We start from the raw sequence: 15,716 nt of genomic DNA, 5'->3' as shown, positions 1-15,716 counted from the left end.
TTCTCTATGCAATTGCCATTCGACAATGCCCAATCGTGAAATGTATCCCATTCTTTTTGCATAAGAGGGACTTGGAACCTCTGGTGCTTGCCGTCAGGTGGGGTTACCACATTGAATGTGCTTTGCAGCCCTCTGCCATGACCTCTGTGTATTCTCCTCAGAATGTGCTCCCCTGCTTTCTTGCATCATCGCTCGCCCTTTCCTCTTTGGTTGGTACCCAGGCCACAAATTAGGACTAATCAATTTCAAGGACCTATGCTTCAGCATATGTGTTCCTTTCAGTTTTTCAGTAGTATCAGGGTGCTATTATGTTTCACACTGATGACTCTGGACTGATGACCTAGTAGTTTGATCCCCCCTCTTTAAACAAACCAACCAACCAACCAGTTGATGACTAAAAGCGTGGGTAGGACGGTTTATGCTTTCATATCACCCATTGGTTAGGAACATTATTCGTTGCCGGGAACGTGTGTTTTTATTGCAAAGCAGAAAACCCCTGTTTTATTATACAGACCTCCCTTGACCATGTTTTAATATGTAATGACTCGGTGAGCAATCTCCATGGTATTGTCATGTTACTATCATCACCCTGTGATACTTGCTGTTCACCTTCCCATTGAGCGTAATCATATTTCTTGCTTTTCCATTTTAGGAGTAGCACTCTGTTGACTGATGGATGTTATCCTCATCTTTAGCACTTTGTCTATAGTGGATCAGGGGTGGGATGGCTGTGGGGGAACTGTGTGCAGAGTCCCGGGCATGCCTGTATGCGGCTTCAAGTATTTCTCTCATGTTGTTTTATTATTGATGGTGCAACTGATGTCCATTACATTGTAGCCTTTTTTACTTTACATTTCTGGATCTTTTGGCGAGGGACTATTAACATTACTGTTAACTCCCTTACCCACAGTCAACCAACCAACGTCATTAATATCTCCATCCAAGATAACATGATGTATTCTCTCTACCAAGAAATCCTCAGTCCAATCAAAAATTTCACTTTATACCCCCATATGATCTTAGTTTTGATAAGAAGCTTGGGTGTGGTACTAAGTCAAAAGCTTTCTGGGGGTCAAGAAATCCTACTTTCAGGAAATACTTCTTCCACATGACTGCCTTGATCCGTTGCTTGCAGGATGTTGTGAGAATAGGGCCATTCCATGCCAAGTGGTCTTATATTGAGAAATGTTCCCACATGACCATAATGGATTTTGATGAAATTTTGTATGAACATTTACACATGTTCTCAATGAACACTGGTAAAGCTTCAGTTTCAGAAATTCAATACTTGCAGAGATACAGTCACTTGTTTGAAGCCATAGCACAGCTTCCAATAGTGCATCCTTGAATTTTCAGCAACTTTGAGATGAGATATCTCTGTAAGTATTTGCATGAAAGAAACAAAACTTGGCCATCTTATACAACTTTTAGAGCTCTTTAAAGAAAAATATTAAGAAAAGGATTTCTGAGCAATTTTCATATAGATAATATGAAGCAAAGTTGGGCAAAGAAATTGCTGTTTTAAAAAAAAAGCGAACTTTAGTTTTATATATCTCCAAAAGTAATTGTAGGATGCACATGAAACTTTGCACACCATAACTCACCAACACAAGGTCTTAGAATACAAAATTTCATTCTCCTATTGCTTTCCATTATTTCACAAATCTAGAGTAAAGTTGACGATTTTTCAAAAAGTGCTAAAAATGGCTATTTTTAGTCAAATTTTTCAAAAAAGTGTTTTCTCCAAACTCTTCTAAACTATGGTCATTAGAAAAGAGCATATTCTAAACTATCTAGAAAAGTGGATTTGGTTTAAACCTTTTATTACGCCTAATAAATGTTTATTAGTGCCTTGAATAATTGAAATAAAAAGATCTGGTAAATAGGCAATGAGACTGTCAGAAAAACTTGAAAACTATGAGAAGTAACCCTTCTGCTTTTATCATAAGTGTTCATGTGCATAAAACTCTTCTCATTTGTAAATAAAAAAGAGAGGGAGAGAGAGAGAGACAGAGAGAGAGAGATCATAAAGAATTCAATGAATAATAGCTTCATATTTTTTGTACTTCTCAAAATTGTAAATATTTACAAGTGGAAAATGAAGACCTAATTTTTGGATTCAATTGTATAAAACATTTTTCCAAAAAAGAATCGGTTTGCTTGAATCATGCATCAACTGATGTAAATTTTCCAGTCAATATTGCAGAGATTTTAATACCTAGGTGTTGTAACCTGTGAATTTTTGTCTTAAAGTTATTAGGGAAAATTGGTTGGTAAAGCATCTAAGAGTTTTAATTTTGTATTTAATCACACTTAAATGTAGCCTACTGCCTTGGTAAATACGTAACCACTAGTTTCACAGAGAAAATTCACAAGATTCACTGTTTATACAACATATAATGGCAACAATTACTTTAACAATCAGATTGTTTCATTATTGTGAGCCTCGTTTGAACAATCGGTATTTCAGTAGTGTGTTTGCAGCATAGTGAGTGGGTTCTCTTGACTGAGTGATTCATAAGACCATCAAAGTTTGTAATTTAATTTACAAAAAATTGTTCTGATTGTGTCTTTTATACCATATATCTCTTATTAGATTTTTTCATTGGTATTATACATTGTGTATGATTTCATTCAGTTGCAATTTGTCTGAAATTTAAGCAGATTATAATTTGCACTTAAAGGCCAAATACATTATTTAGTTACTGATTAGAGATGGATGCAGAAGGGAACAGCATACCTTCCTGCTCAATTGGGCAAAGAAAAAGTGGAACAAGGTGTCATGTCACTTTCTTTGCCAAAAAAGCTGCTTTAAAATGGTTTGCAGATTTTAGTGATGAGGAAAAAGAGTTGTTGGTCAACGTTCTGAAGCAAAGCTGGACAATACCTCTCAAGTTCGCCTACACCATGAAGCCCTGTTATTGACACAATATGAGAGGTTACAAAACAAAATGCTTCAATTCCTTTGGGAAGGTGAATCATAATGTTAAGGCAGGAATTCGCACTCTTGATACTGAAACAGCTAATAAGGCTTCTGATATATTGAAGAAGCAGCTTGTTAATAACATAAAGCCAGGTCAGAAAACTCGTCCGGCTTGCAGGACTACCTTAAATAAACACTTGGACGAAGCTTTATCAGCCTTATCATCACATTCTGATGAGGACTTTACACCAAAAGAAGAATTAAATAGTAGCTTATTGTCTATCGATATTTCACCACTGAAGAGAACAGTAAGCTACAGAGATACACCCCAATATGTGAAGAAGAAAATTCAAAAGGCTAAAAATGTGATTAAAAACAGAATTGTAAATGCAATGGGAGTAAACCGACAAATTGAAGATGCTAGTGAAATTAATGAATGTGGAAACTGTGCCGACTATGCACATTTGCTAACTGAACTGAAAGCCAAGATGCAGAATGCAATTCATAAAAAACAGATGCAAATTTTAACCTTGGCACCTGTAAGTTGGACAGTCAGACAAACAGCAGCTCAGTTCGGCGTGTCCAAAAGAATGGTGAAGAATGCTCGGAAGCTTAAGGCAGGGAAGGGCATTCTGGCACTTCCCGAAAATAGGCAAAGCAGGAAATTACCAGCAGAAGTTGCTAGTAGAGTGTGAAATTTTTTTGAAGATGATGAGTATAGTAGGGTGTGCCCTGGAAAAAAAGATAGTATTTCAGTTAGACTTTTAGATAGAAAGACATACATGCAGAAAAGACTGTTACTTCGCAATTTACGGGAAATGTATGTTATCTATAAGAATATAAATGGTCCAGAAATAGGGTTCTCAAAGTTTTGTGAACTCAGACCCAAATGGTGTGTAACAGTAGGATCAGCTGGAATGCATGTAGTTTGCGTCTGTGCAATTCACCAAAATGTTAAGCTTATGCTTAGCGGCGCTGGTATACGTGAAAATTATAAGGAGATTCTCAGCAAGGCAGTTTGCAGTTTGAACTCTAAACAGTGCATGCTACATCACTGTGAAAGGTGTCCTGGGCCCGAAGCTATAGCATCTGAAATTGCCTGCTATTTCCTAGATCATGAGCCACAGTAAGTTATTGTGTTTAAGCAATGGATACATACCGATCGGGCCACACTGGACACGAAGCAAATGGTAATGGATGAATTTATTGAAGATGTAAAAAATAAAATATGGAGTCTGTCATGCCATCATTACATTGCCAAGCATCGGAGCTTGCGTCTTAAAGGCCTTAAATGTCATCTGAAAGACGAAGAGCTTGTTGTCCTAACGGATTTTGCAGAAAATTATTCTTTTATCATTCAGGATGCTGTGCAAGGCTTCCACTAGGACAATAGTCAAGCAACAATTCATCCATTTGTTATCTACTTTCGTCAAAATGAGAAAGTAGAATCTTTAACTTTTTGCATTATCAGTGACTGTTTGCGGAATGACACTATTACAGTTCACGTTTTTATCAGGGAGCTCATCAAATATATAAAAGCACGGTTTGCACAAATATCCCACATTCATTATTTCAGTGATGGCTTCAGTGCTCAATATAAAAATTTCAAGAATTTCCTAAATTTGTGCTATCATAAGAGTGATTTTGGAGTGACAGCCGAATGGAACTTTTTTGCTACTAGTCATGGGAAATCACCTTGTGATGGGATTGGAGGTACAACAAAGTGGTTAGCAGCAAGAGCAAGCTTGCAATGGCCACTTAATGGACAAATTCTTACTCCGCTAGATCTGTTTCACTTCTGCTCTGAAAACATTAATGGAATTAAATTTGTTTTCATCAGTAAAGATGAAATTGAAAAAAATATTGTCACAAGAAGAGAGGTTTAAACTTAGACAAACTGTAGCAGGCACTAGATAAAATCATCACTTTTTACCTAATGATGAAACAACAATTCAGGTCAGCAGAGTTTCAAATGATTGTCCATCTTTTCTAGCTAAAATGGGTCACAGTAATGAAGGAGGCATATTAATGTCTGCTCTCCAACCAGGACAATGTGTTGCATGCATCTATGAAAACATGTGGTGGATTGGGGATATCTGAGACACCTCCACAGAGCAAAGGGATGCATTAATAAACTTTATGCACCCACATGGTCCAGCAAATTCATTTTATTGGCCACCAAGAAGTGACAAGTGCTGGGTTCCGGAACACCACATTATTGCAGTTATTCCAGCTCCATCAGTAAATTCGTCTGGCCGGCGATACACCATTCCTCTTGATATTCACCAGAAAATTAATGTAGCATATCAAAAATTGAAATAGGTTAGAGGAAACAATCTAAGGAACCCAAGAGTGCCTTCCAATTTTACACAGGGCACTTAAATAATTTTACTATCAGGCTTGGGAACCTGTGTAAAGAAACCCTTATCAGGCTTGGGATCCTGTGGTCAAGAAACCGACCCGTGGCTGTTGTTGCTAAGCTATCGGGCATGGCCCCTATGGCAATGGGAATGCTGGTTTTCTCAGGTGAAATGAAAACAGCAGTGGTTAAGCCACCATGGGCCATAGCAACTCATTAAACACTTCTTTTCCATCAGTAAGCTGGTGTTGTTCATTAAACAGGCAACTAATAATTAGATGATTATGCAGATAAATTTTACGATTTACAATAAACATGTATAAGGCAAAATAAAAGATTTCAGGTATAATTTGAGTGCCAGAAAAATGTGTTCAAACTTCCAGTGCGCCTTTTTGATGATGCTACTTTTTAGGGCCTTATATGCTTGCATTGCAAAACCAAATCCACTTTTCTAGATAGTTTAGAATATGCTCTTTCTAATGACCATAGTTTAGAAGAGTTTGGAGAAAACACTTTTTTGAAAAATTTGACTAAAAATAGCCATTTTTAGCACTTTTTGAAAAATTCTTAACTTTACTCTAGATTTGTGAAATAATGAAAAGCAATAGGAGAATGAAATTTTATATTCTAAGACCTTGTGTTGGTGAGTTATAGTGTGCAAAGTTTCATGTACAGCTCACAATTACTTTTGGAGATATAAAAAACTAAAGTTCACTTTTTTTTTAAACAGCAATTTTTTTGCCCAACTTTGCTTCAAGTTATCTATATGAAAATTGCTCACAAATCCTTTTCTTAATATTAAGAGCTCTAAAAGTTGTATAAGATGGCCAAGTTTTGTTTCTTTCATGCAAATACTTAGAGATATTTCGTCTCAAAGTTACTGAAAATTCAAGGATGCGCTATAGAAAGCTGTGCTATGGTCTTAAACAAGTGACTATATCTCCGAAAGTATTGAATTTCTGAAACTGAAACTTTACCAGTGTTCATTGAGAACATGTGTGAATGTTCATACAAAATTTCATCAAAATCCATGAGGGTCATGTGGGAGCCTCTAGACCACTTGGCATGGAATGACCCAAAAGTGCAACTTGGGTTTTCACATATTATGGTGTTTTTGCAACCCATGCTGGTTGGTATGGAAGAGGTTATTCTTTTAGAGATACCTCATTATGCATGAGCTCAGAATATTTTCTAGAATTCTACTACAAATGGATATCGAGGATATTGGGTAGTAGTTTTGAGGATCAATTCTGCAAACCCTCCTTGTAGATTAGTTTTACCTGTGCTTTCTGTCAACTGCTGGTCACGGTCTTTTATACAAGAGATCTACATTAGATTATTACAGTTGCAAGACATTTTTCTTTATTTTTGGATTTATTCAATTTTTTCTTAATTTCTTTGATGGGGAAGAATGACAGAGCACTGAAAGAGCTAAGTAGAACAAGGCTCCTAGAGTAAATGACATCCCTTCGAATTACTGATACCCTTCTGAGAGCCAGACATGACAAAACTGTTCCACGTAAGGTGCAAGATGTAAGAGACAGGAGAAATACCTTAGGCTTTAGGAAATGCACAATAATTAACATTTCAAAAAAGGCAAGTGGTGATGTGTGAATATTACCAAACCATCAGTTTACTAAGTCATGGTTGCAAAATATTGACAAAAAATATTTGCAGAAGAATGGAAAAACTGGTAAAAGCAGACCTTAGGGAAGAACAGTTTGGGTCTGGAGAAATGTAAGAATGTGTGAGACAGTACTGACCCTACGACTTGTTTTAGAGTGTGGGTTAAGAGAAGGCAAACCTATGTTTATAGCATTTGTAGACTTAGAGAAAGTTTTAACAATATTTACCGGAATACACTCTTTGAAATTCTGAAGGTAACAGGAGTAAAACACAAGGATCAAAATGTTATCTACAGTTTGTACAGAAACCAAACAGCGGTTAAAAGACTTAAAAGTGCATGAAAGGGAAGTGGCGATTAAGAAAGGACAGACGGGTTTATAGCATATCCATGATGTCATTCAGTCTTTATATTGAACAATCAGTAGAAGAAAGCAAAGAAAAAATGGGAAGGAATTTAAAGTTCAGGGGGAAAAATAAAAATTTTAGTGTTTGCTAATGATGTATTTCTGTCAGAGGCAGCAAAGGACTTAGTAGAGTTGTTAAATGGTATAGACAGCGTTTTGAAAGGAATATATCAGATTATCATTGACAGAAGCAATACAGGGGTAATGGAGAGTTGTTGAATTAAATCAGATGATGATAAAGGGGGGAATTAGATGAGGAAATACGCCACTAAAAGTAGTTGGTGAGTTTTGCTATTTGGGCAATAAAATAACTTATGTTGGCTGAAATAGAATATGAAAGGAAGATTGGCAATGACAAGAAAAACATTTCTTAAAAAGAGAAAATTGTTAACATTGAATACAGATTTAAGTGTTAGGGAATCATTGCTAAAGCTATTTGTCAGGAGTAAAACCATGTACTGAAGTGAAATGAAATGTGGATGATAAGGATCTCAGACAAGAAGAGAATCGAAGTTTTTGATATGGTGGTACTACAGGAAAAAACTGAAGATAATGTGGGTAGATCTTGTAACTAATGATGTGGTACTGAATAATATTGGGAAGAAAAGAATTTTTTGGCATAACTTGTCTAAAAGAATTTGATCGGTTGATGGGACACATTGTGGAACATCAAGGAATCATCAGTTTAGCATTGGAGGGAAGTGTGGGAATAAAAATTGGAGATGATGAGGCAAATACAGTAAGTGGGTTCAAATGATACAGTAAGTGGGTTCAAATGAGCGTAGGTTGCAGTAGTTATTTAGGCTCACGCAGGATAGAGTGGTGTGGGTAACTGCATCAAACCAGTCTCAGAAATGAAGAAGAGGAAGAAGAAGAAGAAGAAGTCGACCCCCCACCACACTCGCACACAGATACAAAATAGGGTGGCTTATGACATACAAATGAAGATGTGTGTATCAACAAGTATTCAACTGAAAAACCTCCCCACGTCCATTGGCCCTATGTGACATTCTACGAGATACACGAACTAATGAAATAAAGAATTTTTTACATGATGATATACAAAAGTATCTCAAAACATGAATGTGATGCGAGGTGATAATCTTGCTGAATAACAAGTGGAAAAGAAAAATTAGAAGAACTATAATGTAGTGTAGTCTTGTATCAGTGCAAGAACAGTCACATGTAAATGTAAAACTGATAGAGGATATTTCGTCATTTTAGGTTTGTGTACACAAAAAACTCTTCAATGATGACCTGCAAGTGGTCCTAAAACAAAGTAAATAGGAGATACCAGATCCTCATCTGTGGAGACTTAAATGCTATCTTGGGAGTTGTGGATACATTCAGAGAACAACACATCAATGAAAATGGTAAAGAACTTAGGGACTTTACAGCTTTCAACATCATTAACACATTTTGAAGAAATAGAGGAACATAAGTTTACATGGAGTCGTGAGGCTTAAAGATGATTCATAGAACACTTAATCGCAAATGACAATGATTAGGTTGAAGATGAACATGTACACTGAGGAAGTGATAAGTGTTCTGATCACTATTTAATCTTCACAACAGTTACAATGACTGCTAAGTGAAAGAAAATTAGGCCAAGAAGACAGACAAAGCTTTTGAGGGTGTCTTTAAGTGTACCTTCTGGAACAAGACAGTGGTAGGAAATTTCATCGAAGTTGGCTATAGAAATATCTGCTAGGCACTCCAGCTGTTCAGGATACATAGAAAGAATGGCAAAATATTAAAGAATGTGTAGAGGGAGTGGCATATAAGGCATTTGGAAAAAGAAAGGATTAAGCGTTCGGAATGAAAGCTTCTCAAAGGAACCGCCAGGGTAGCCGAGAGCGCTAACGCGCTGCTTCCTGGACTCGGGTAGGTGCGCTGGCCCCGGATCGAATCCGCCTAGCGGATTGATGACGAGGGCTGATGTGCCGGCCAGCCTGGATGTGGTTTTTAGGCAGCTTTCCACATCTCGTTAGGTGAATACCGGGCTGGTCCCCATGTTCTGCCTCAGTTACACGGGTCGCAGACATCTGAACACTTTCACACTATTCCATGGATTACACTCTACGCAGACAGTTGGGGTACACTAATTCTGTCCCGGGGGGTATGGGGTGGCGACAGGAGCTAACAGAATCTCAATCAGTTTGCTGCTAGTGAAACTGCAGCTCATATTTACTTGCTTTTCGTAGCTTAGTTTTTTATAGCTAATTGTGCCACCTTAATATAAATATTACTGTTAGTATGGCAATAGCTATATCCCAGAAGTAAAGTCACCATTTCACTTTTTATTATCAGTTGTTGTTTCATATGATCTTCCTATGAAATGTGCTACAGGTTTTACCAGAAAACTTCAACACTTCGCCGTCTGAGTGGACCATGTCATGTAACATTCACTGTCAACTAACTGCGGTTGGAAAGATGATAAAGATCGGTTGTGGTTCCGGCATAAATCCTCTTCCCACTTTCGTGGTAAAAGTGTGTAGCAACGTACTTCCGCCGGAAAGATCACTTAGAGAGAGAAATCAGCCGTTGGCCATTTCAGCTCGAAACTTTCCAGTACATTAGCATCTGGAATTAGTGAAATGTATGGTGTTGAGTATTACAGATCCCCCCCTATAGTGTGTGCTGTGTTAAAACTTTCTGTGAGGTTAAAACTACTATGTACTGGACTGCGTCTCAAATCAAGATCTTTAGCTATCCACTGGAGAAGTATTATCGATGCCACCCCTTCAGCATTAACATGCCAAATCCGATTAACGATGGCTGACCCTGCGTAACTGTGGGACAAGGCTTAAGCGATAGAATAGAATGAAAGCTTCTCAAAGGCTATTGAAGGAGAAGATAGAGCCCACAAAAACTCCTCCAGAATAAAACACCAGAAACTGGATGTCAGCAAAAATGGAACCACGCCAAACAAATAACCAGGCTAGCCCACCAAGAGTCATGCGATATTTTTATGACAAAAGTAGAACAAGATATACACGGGATTGCCTGTGAACTAATGACACACTTCAGTAAAACAGAGAAAGCTACTGCAGGGCTAAATACAAGTACTGAAGGTCAGTGGAAAGAATTCTTCAAAAAATTGTGGCAAATAGAAGATCCAGAATTGGGGGAGAAGGGGGATCACATCACATAATAGTGCAGTGGATTCAGTCAAAATAATGCTGCAAGTAGTTTTTTGTATGGAAAAGAGGAAAGCCTGTGGACCAGATTGTATTAATATAGAACTGTTAAAATAAGCCGGTCACTTTTGTGATTTTAGATTATTACATTTATTTAATGAATATTGGCACCATTGTAAAATCCGAAACACTTGGAAAATATCAGAAGTAATATAAATTTTCAAAAAATATCAAAGAAACAATTGTGAAAATTACAGAAGAAATAGCCTCATAAACTCTGCTTATAAAATATGTACAAAAGTAATTAATGTTTAAGGACCTATCGGATACACTCGTATTAGGAGAACAAAGTGGATTCTGTAAAAGCCGTTCAGGCAGTGGGTGGGTGGAGGAGGGGGGGGAGGGGGGGACGAGAATTCAATTCAGACATACATATAGCTTTTGACTTAGAAAAAGCTTCCAACAGTGTGAACAAAAAGAAGAATATATAAAATTGACTTGATGATTAAGAACTAGAGACAGGAAGTAAATCTGGGTATAGAGAGTGATATAAATAAGTATGTTGATGTCCTTATTTGTGCAGATGATGTTACCATTTTGGTAGAAGGCGAAGATGAGCTACAAAAAGCATTGAATAAATTGCATCAATCAGCGAATGTCAACAAAGAAAAATAAAATCATGGCTCACCATGGGGAATACCCCCTCCCTCACTTAAAATTAATGATAATACACCATTTCAGCAGCACTCCAACTCCACTTTTTTTAGGATGGAACATAAGCTATGACATGGACAATAATGTAGAAAATAATCTCAACAAACATCAATCAATATGCGGCGAGATTTCTTAGCAAAGTGAGAGGTTTTGCATTGGAAGACTGTATAAGAAATGAAGGTACTAGGAGTGAACTACATATTTACAATAGTAATGAAAAGATTGAAGGAAATGAAATGTTATGGGAACATCACCTACAAAGATTGAGTGCAGAGAGAATCCCTCATCTGGCCATGCTGTACCAGGTAAGAAGAAGAAGGGATGTAGGAAGTCTCAGAATTTGGTGGCAGTCAAGATGGACCAGACACATGTACCTTAGCCTTGAAGTGCAGAAGAAGAAATTCTCTTATGTATTACTAAAGTATTGGAGCCATGGTCATTTATGGTGGTTGCAGTTTAAGCTAACTCATCAGGTTACAACCTAATCATGACAAACGCATGTGTAGCGTATTTTAAAATAAGTAGCAACTACAGTGCAACACTCTTTGACATTGGCAGTATTAACTGAACTGTAATGTATCATTGCAATCACAATCTCTTCCTTCTTGTTCCAAAAAATGACGAAAATTCAGTATCACCACAAATAAAATGTTACACAGCTTGCATTGCCAACCATCTCGATTCTCAACTGGAGCTCTGTGTTAAAATTAGGCCACAAACATGTTGCTGGGACATGATACTGTACTTCAATTTATGTTCTAATATTTTAGATGGGCCTTCTGCCAGTCATTTGCAGTTCTTTCCGAGTGCCACATGTTTATTGTGAACTCTCCTTGAATGAGTATGTGCAGAGCCTTGTGAAGCACCAGTGGCTGCATGCCAGCAACACTGATTCCCTTGCACTGCATTCTGCCAGTCACAGAGTTATACGAGGTATATAAAAAAAGAGTCATCCGATTTTACAAAAATCATACTATTATGTTAATTGAGATATGTGCATGAACAGCATATGGTTGGAAAGAGCAAACTCTCGAGTTTTACTTGGTTCCCACTAGGTAGCAACAGTGTGCGCCCATTTCAGTTCTAGTAAAAATGGTGTCGGGACAACAGAAAGCGTTTTGTGTTCTAAATTTTGTGCATTGTGGCTCAGTAATAACTGTTGAGCATTACTTTCGTCGTAGGTATAGCTTGGATCCTTGTACAGCACAGAGCGTTAGACGATGGCATGAAGAATTCCGAGAAACAAGATATTTGCGCAAAAGCAAATTGCCAGGCGGACCATGTCCCCCATTGTTGGACACAGATGTCGAACACATCCACTGTACAATATCTCAATGTACTTGAGAACTTAAACAGGCTGGGGCATTGCCACACTGGCATATGGAAGTGGGGGAATTTTTAAATCAAAGGATTACTGAACAGTGGATTGGTCACACTGGACCAAATGATTCGGCCTTATAAAACTGGCCTTCAAGGTCACCGGACCTGTCTGTATGTGATTATTACTTGTGGGGGTTTATAAAAGACTGTTTGTGTGCGTCCATTACCAACAGCAATGAATGAATGAGACATCTCATAACAGCAGCTGTGGAAGCTGTGACTCAAGACATGCTCGCTGCAGTGTCACAAAATTTGATTACTGCATTGACATATTCCATGCATCTCAATGGGGGCCATATTGAACACCTATGAAAAGATACGAAAAAAAACTTACTGAGTGTTTGTTCATAAAAAAATTCATTGTATGTGTGTATTGGTTTCAGAAATGTAGATGCGTTAAATTGGATGATTCTTTTTGATACACCCCTTATTGTTCGAGCTATAGCCTCTGATAATAGAAAAAAGTTTTCATTCTGCACTGGGGTATGCGCTACTTTGAAACTTCCTTGCATAATAAACTCTTTGCCTTTCTGGGATTTGAACCCAGAACTTGCCTTTCATGGTCAATGCCCTTATTGACAGATATATTTAGCCATGGCTCAAGACATATTCTCAAAGCTTCACTTCTGCTGGTCTCTTTCCTTCTTTCCAAACTTCACAAAAGGTCTTCTGCATACCTTAGGGGATAAAAACTTCTTTGTTCCAATAGTGCTAGTCAACATAAGTTACGGTGGAGAACTAGGAAGTAAGAAAAGTAGAAGGGGAAGGGGAGGTATTTACAGAATTGAAAGTGTGAAGATATGTTGCGGGTCATGCTTGGATAGCTCATTTGGTAACGGTGTTGCCTGCAAATTGCAGGGTTCCTGGTTTGACTTCTGGTCTGAGACAGGGTTTTAATATGCCAGGAATGATACTGACATAGTTAAATAATTCAGTATTTTCAAACCCAAACTTGGAATTTTGCCATAGCCATTGTGTATACTTAGTGGGAAGACGATATGTAGCGATCAACAATATGCGGAAACCAAATGCTGAGATGTTAGTGACAGCCTAGTTCATTAAAATTTATATGTGTAATATTCTTTCACCTAGTTGTGTAGCATCCTTCATGAATATGTTTTGATTTTTAGGGGTTACCAACAACAAGATGCACACGAGTTTCTAAGATACATGCTAGATCGCTTACACACGGAACTGCTTCACCTTTTGCCCGACTTTTCTCTGAAGGAGAGCCCTTATATCTCCCTACAGAAAGGGCGTACATCAATCGTCACCAGTGTGTTTGGGGGAACACTGCAGAGTGAAGTAAGTTGCTGATATATATATAATATATATAGTTATTAAATGCTAATAAATTCTGTTGTTTATTCTGCCTCGGTTTACATTGGTTACCTATTCTTCAGGTGTATTGCATACACAGTGTTGTGTGGTTGTATGTTTCATTGTGTATTTGTAATGCTTTAATTTTCTTTTGTTAAACACCTCAGATAAATGTGTTGTGGAGATACACTGTTTTGGTGGAAATTAAGCCTCATTTGGCAGCAGCTGCCAATGTTAATGGCAGTTGGCGTGACTGGTTGTGTAATTTTGTGGAGCTGAAAAAGCTCTGTACAGTTCATTCTTATTAATCACTAATTGGAGATTAAATTAAATCAACAGTAAGGGGACAGAGAATTATGAAAGGTGCCCCCAAATGTTCAGTAGAATATGTTGTAAGCCTTAATGTAGATATTCTGTTGTTCTGTGCTTATTAAATGCATATCTGTTCTGCACCTTGAGTTTAATTTCTATGGCTGCAGTTTAAGATAGTGTTGAGTATACATACAAATTTAAAGAATTTTTTTGAATAATGTCTGATAAAAATTGAATGCATTCTGTGTTGCCCATCTGACAGTCTGGCACTAGCCACTATGAAGGCGCTGGCTGGAGTGGCCGAGCGATTCTAGGTGCTTCAGTCTGGAACCGAGCGACCGCATGTCCTTAGGTTAGTTAGGTTTAAGTAGTTCTAAGTTCTAGGGGACTGATGACCTCAGATGTTAAGTCCCATAGTGCTCAGAGCCATTTGAACCATTTGAACTATGGAGGTAGTGTTCATTGGACCTATCCATTAAAGAAACAAATAGGGTGCACACATTTGTTTGACAAAATACATTTATTTTGCAGATATCCTGTAGGTACTTCAGTTAAGGTATAAAACGTTTCTACAAATTTTCCTCTGCCTTCTGTTGTATGTTTGTAAGCTTAAGATTCATTATATAGTCTTCAGTGAATTGCAGTGTACTCAGCAATCCTTTTGTTAGCCAGGACTGGTATTTCTTTATAATGTTTGGCAGTTGTCTACATTTCATAATGCTCTAATAAGTGGAATTTTCATCCATCTTGTGCTGCACACGTTCCTATTATGATGTTAATTAAGTCTGGAAAGCACATTTCAGAAGCATAAAATTTCTGTGTATAGTAGATAGGACTTTCCATTGTTTGATAATTCACATGCAGTTTGTTTTTGCTGAAGACGAGATGGTCAACACTTCTTAATAGATGACAAAAGTAAAACACTTTGTATTTGTGTAAACAAATGTATAAATTTGCCCAGAATCAGGCTTTGGTTTCCTTATATTTAGTTAAAATCAACAGGCAGAATGCTATTATTTCCATCAAAGAGAGTGCTAAATTCTACAAACATAGTTCCACATTTTGATTATTTGTTGTGGTATTCTCCTGGGAACAACTATCTTCTTACAAAGAAGTCTAGGAGTGTCAGGCCCTTCACCTCCCAAAAAACCGCTACCATAACTTCTCTGACCTATGGAACAATCATAGCCTTCTCCCCAGAATGGACTCAACAGGAGGAAGCTATTATTTTGATTGTTGCTTGGTTTCTTGGTTCTGATGAAGAATACAGATTTCATTGATAATAACAACAAAGCGTGTATCCTGCAGAGGAAGATTTGTTGTCGTGTGTGCAGTGCATGTCGGGTCACAGGTGACCTGACGAAAACTTAGCTGAAATTCACCTAGGGTTCACCACTGTTGCGAACCGTGCATGTGTAATTATACTTCTGTATGATGTCAGTTGACCACCAAGGTGCTTGCTGGATTATAAATAGCAAAGGTGACTTATTTCTGCATAAACTGCTGAAGTAGTGGCCAGCCAGACGCCCCTGAATTGA

The 15,716-nt window shown here is 37.7% G+C and overlaps 1 protein-coding gene across 3 annotated transcripts in view; it reads left to right on the top strand.

The window, feature by feature from the left end:
- LOC126198997 (ubiquitin carboxyl-terminal hydrolase 3-like) overlaps positions 1 to 15,716 on the top strand; it is an 87,215-nt gene that overhangs the window by 21,399 nt on the left and 50,100 nt on the right. For all 3 annotated transcript variants that reach the window (XM_049935672.1, XM_049935673.1, XM_049935671.1), the window contains one exon: positions 13,677 to 13,851. In XM_049935672.1, coding sequence (XP_049791629.1) covers positions 13,677 to 13,851 — 175 coding nt within the window. The remainder of the gene's footprint in view (positions 1 to 13,676; positions 13,852 to 15,716) is intronic.

Source organism: Schistocerca nitens, chromosome 8, assembly GCF_023898315.1.
Source record: "Schistocerca nitens isolate TAMUIC-IGC-003100 chromosome 8, iqSchNite1.1, whole genome shotgun sequence".
Lineage (NCBI taxonomy): Eukaryota > Metazoa > Arthropoda > Insecta > Orthoptera > Acrididae > Schistocerca > Schistocerca nitens.
Note: the sequence above shows the minus strand (reverse complement) of the source record. Positions and strands in the feature narration are given on the sequence as shown.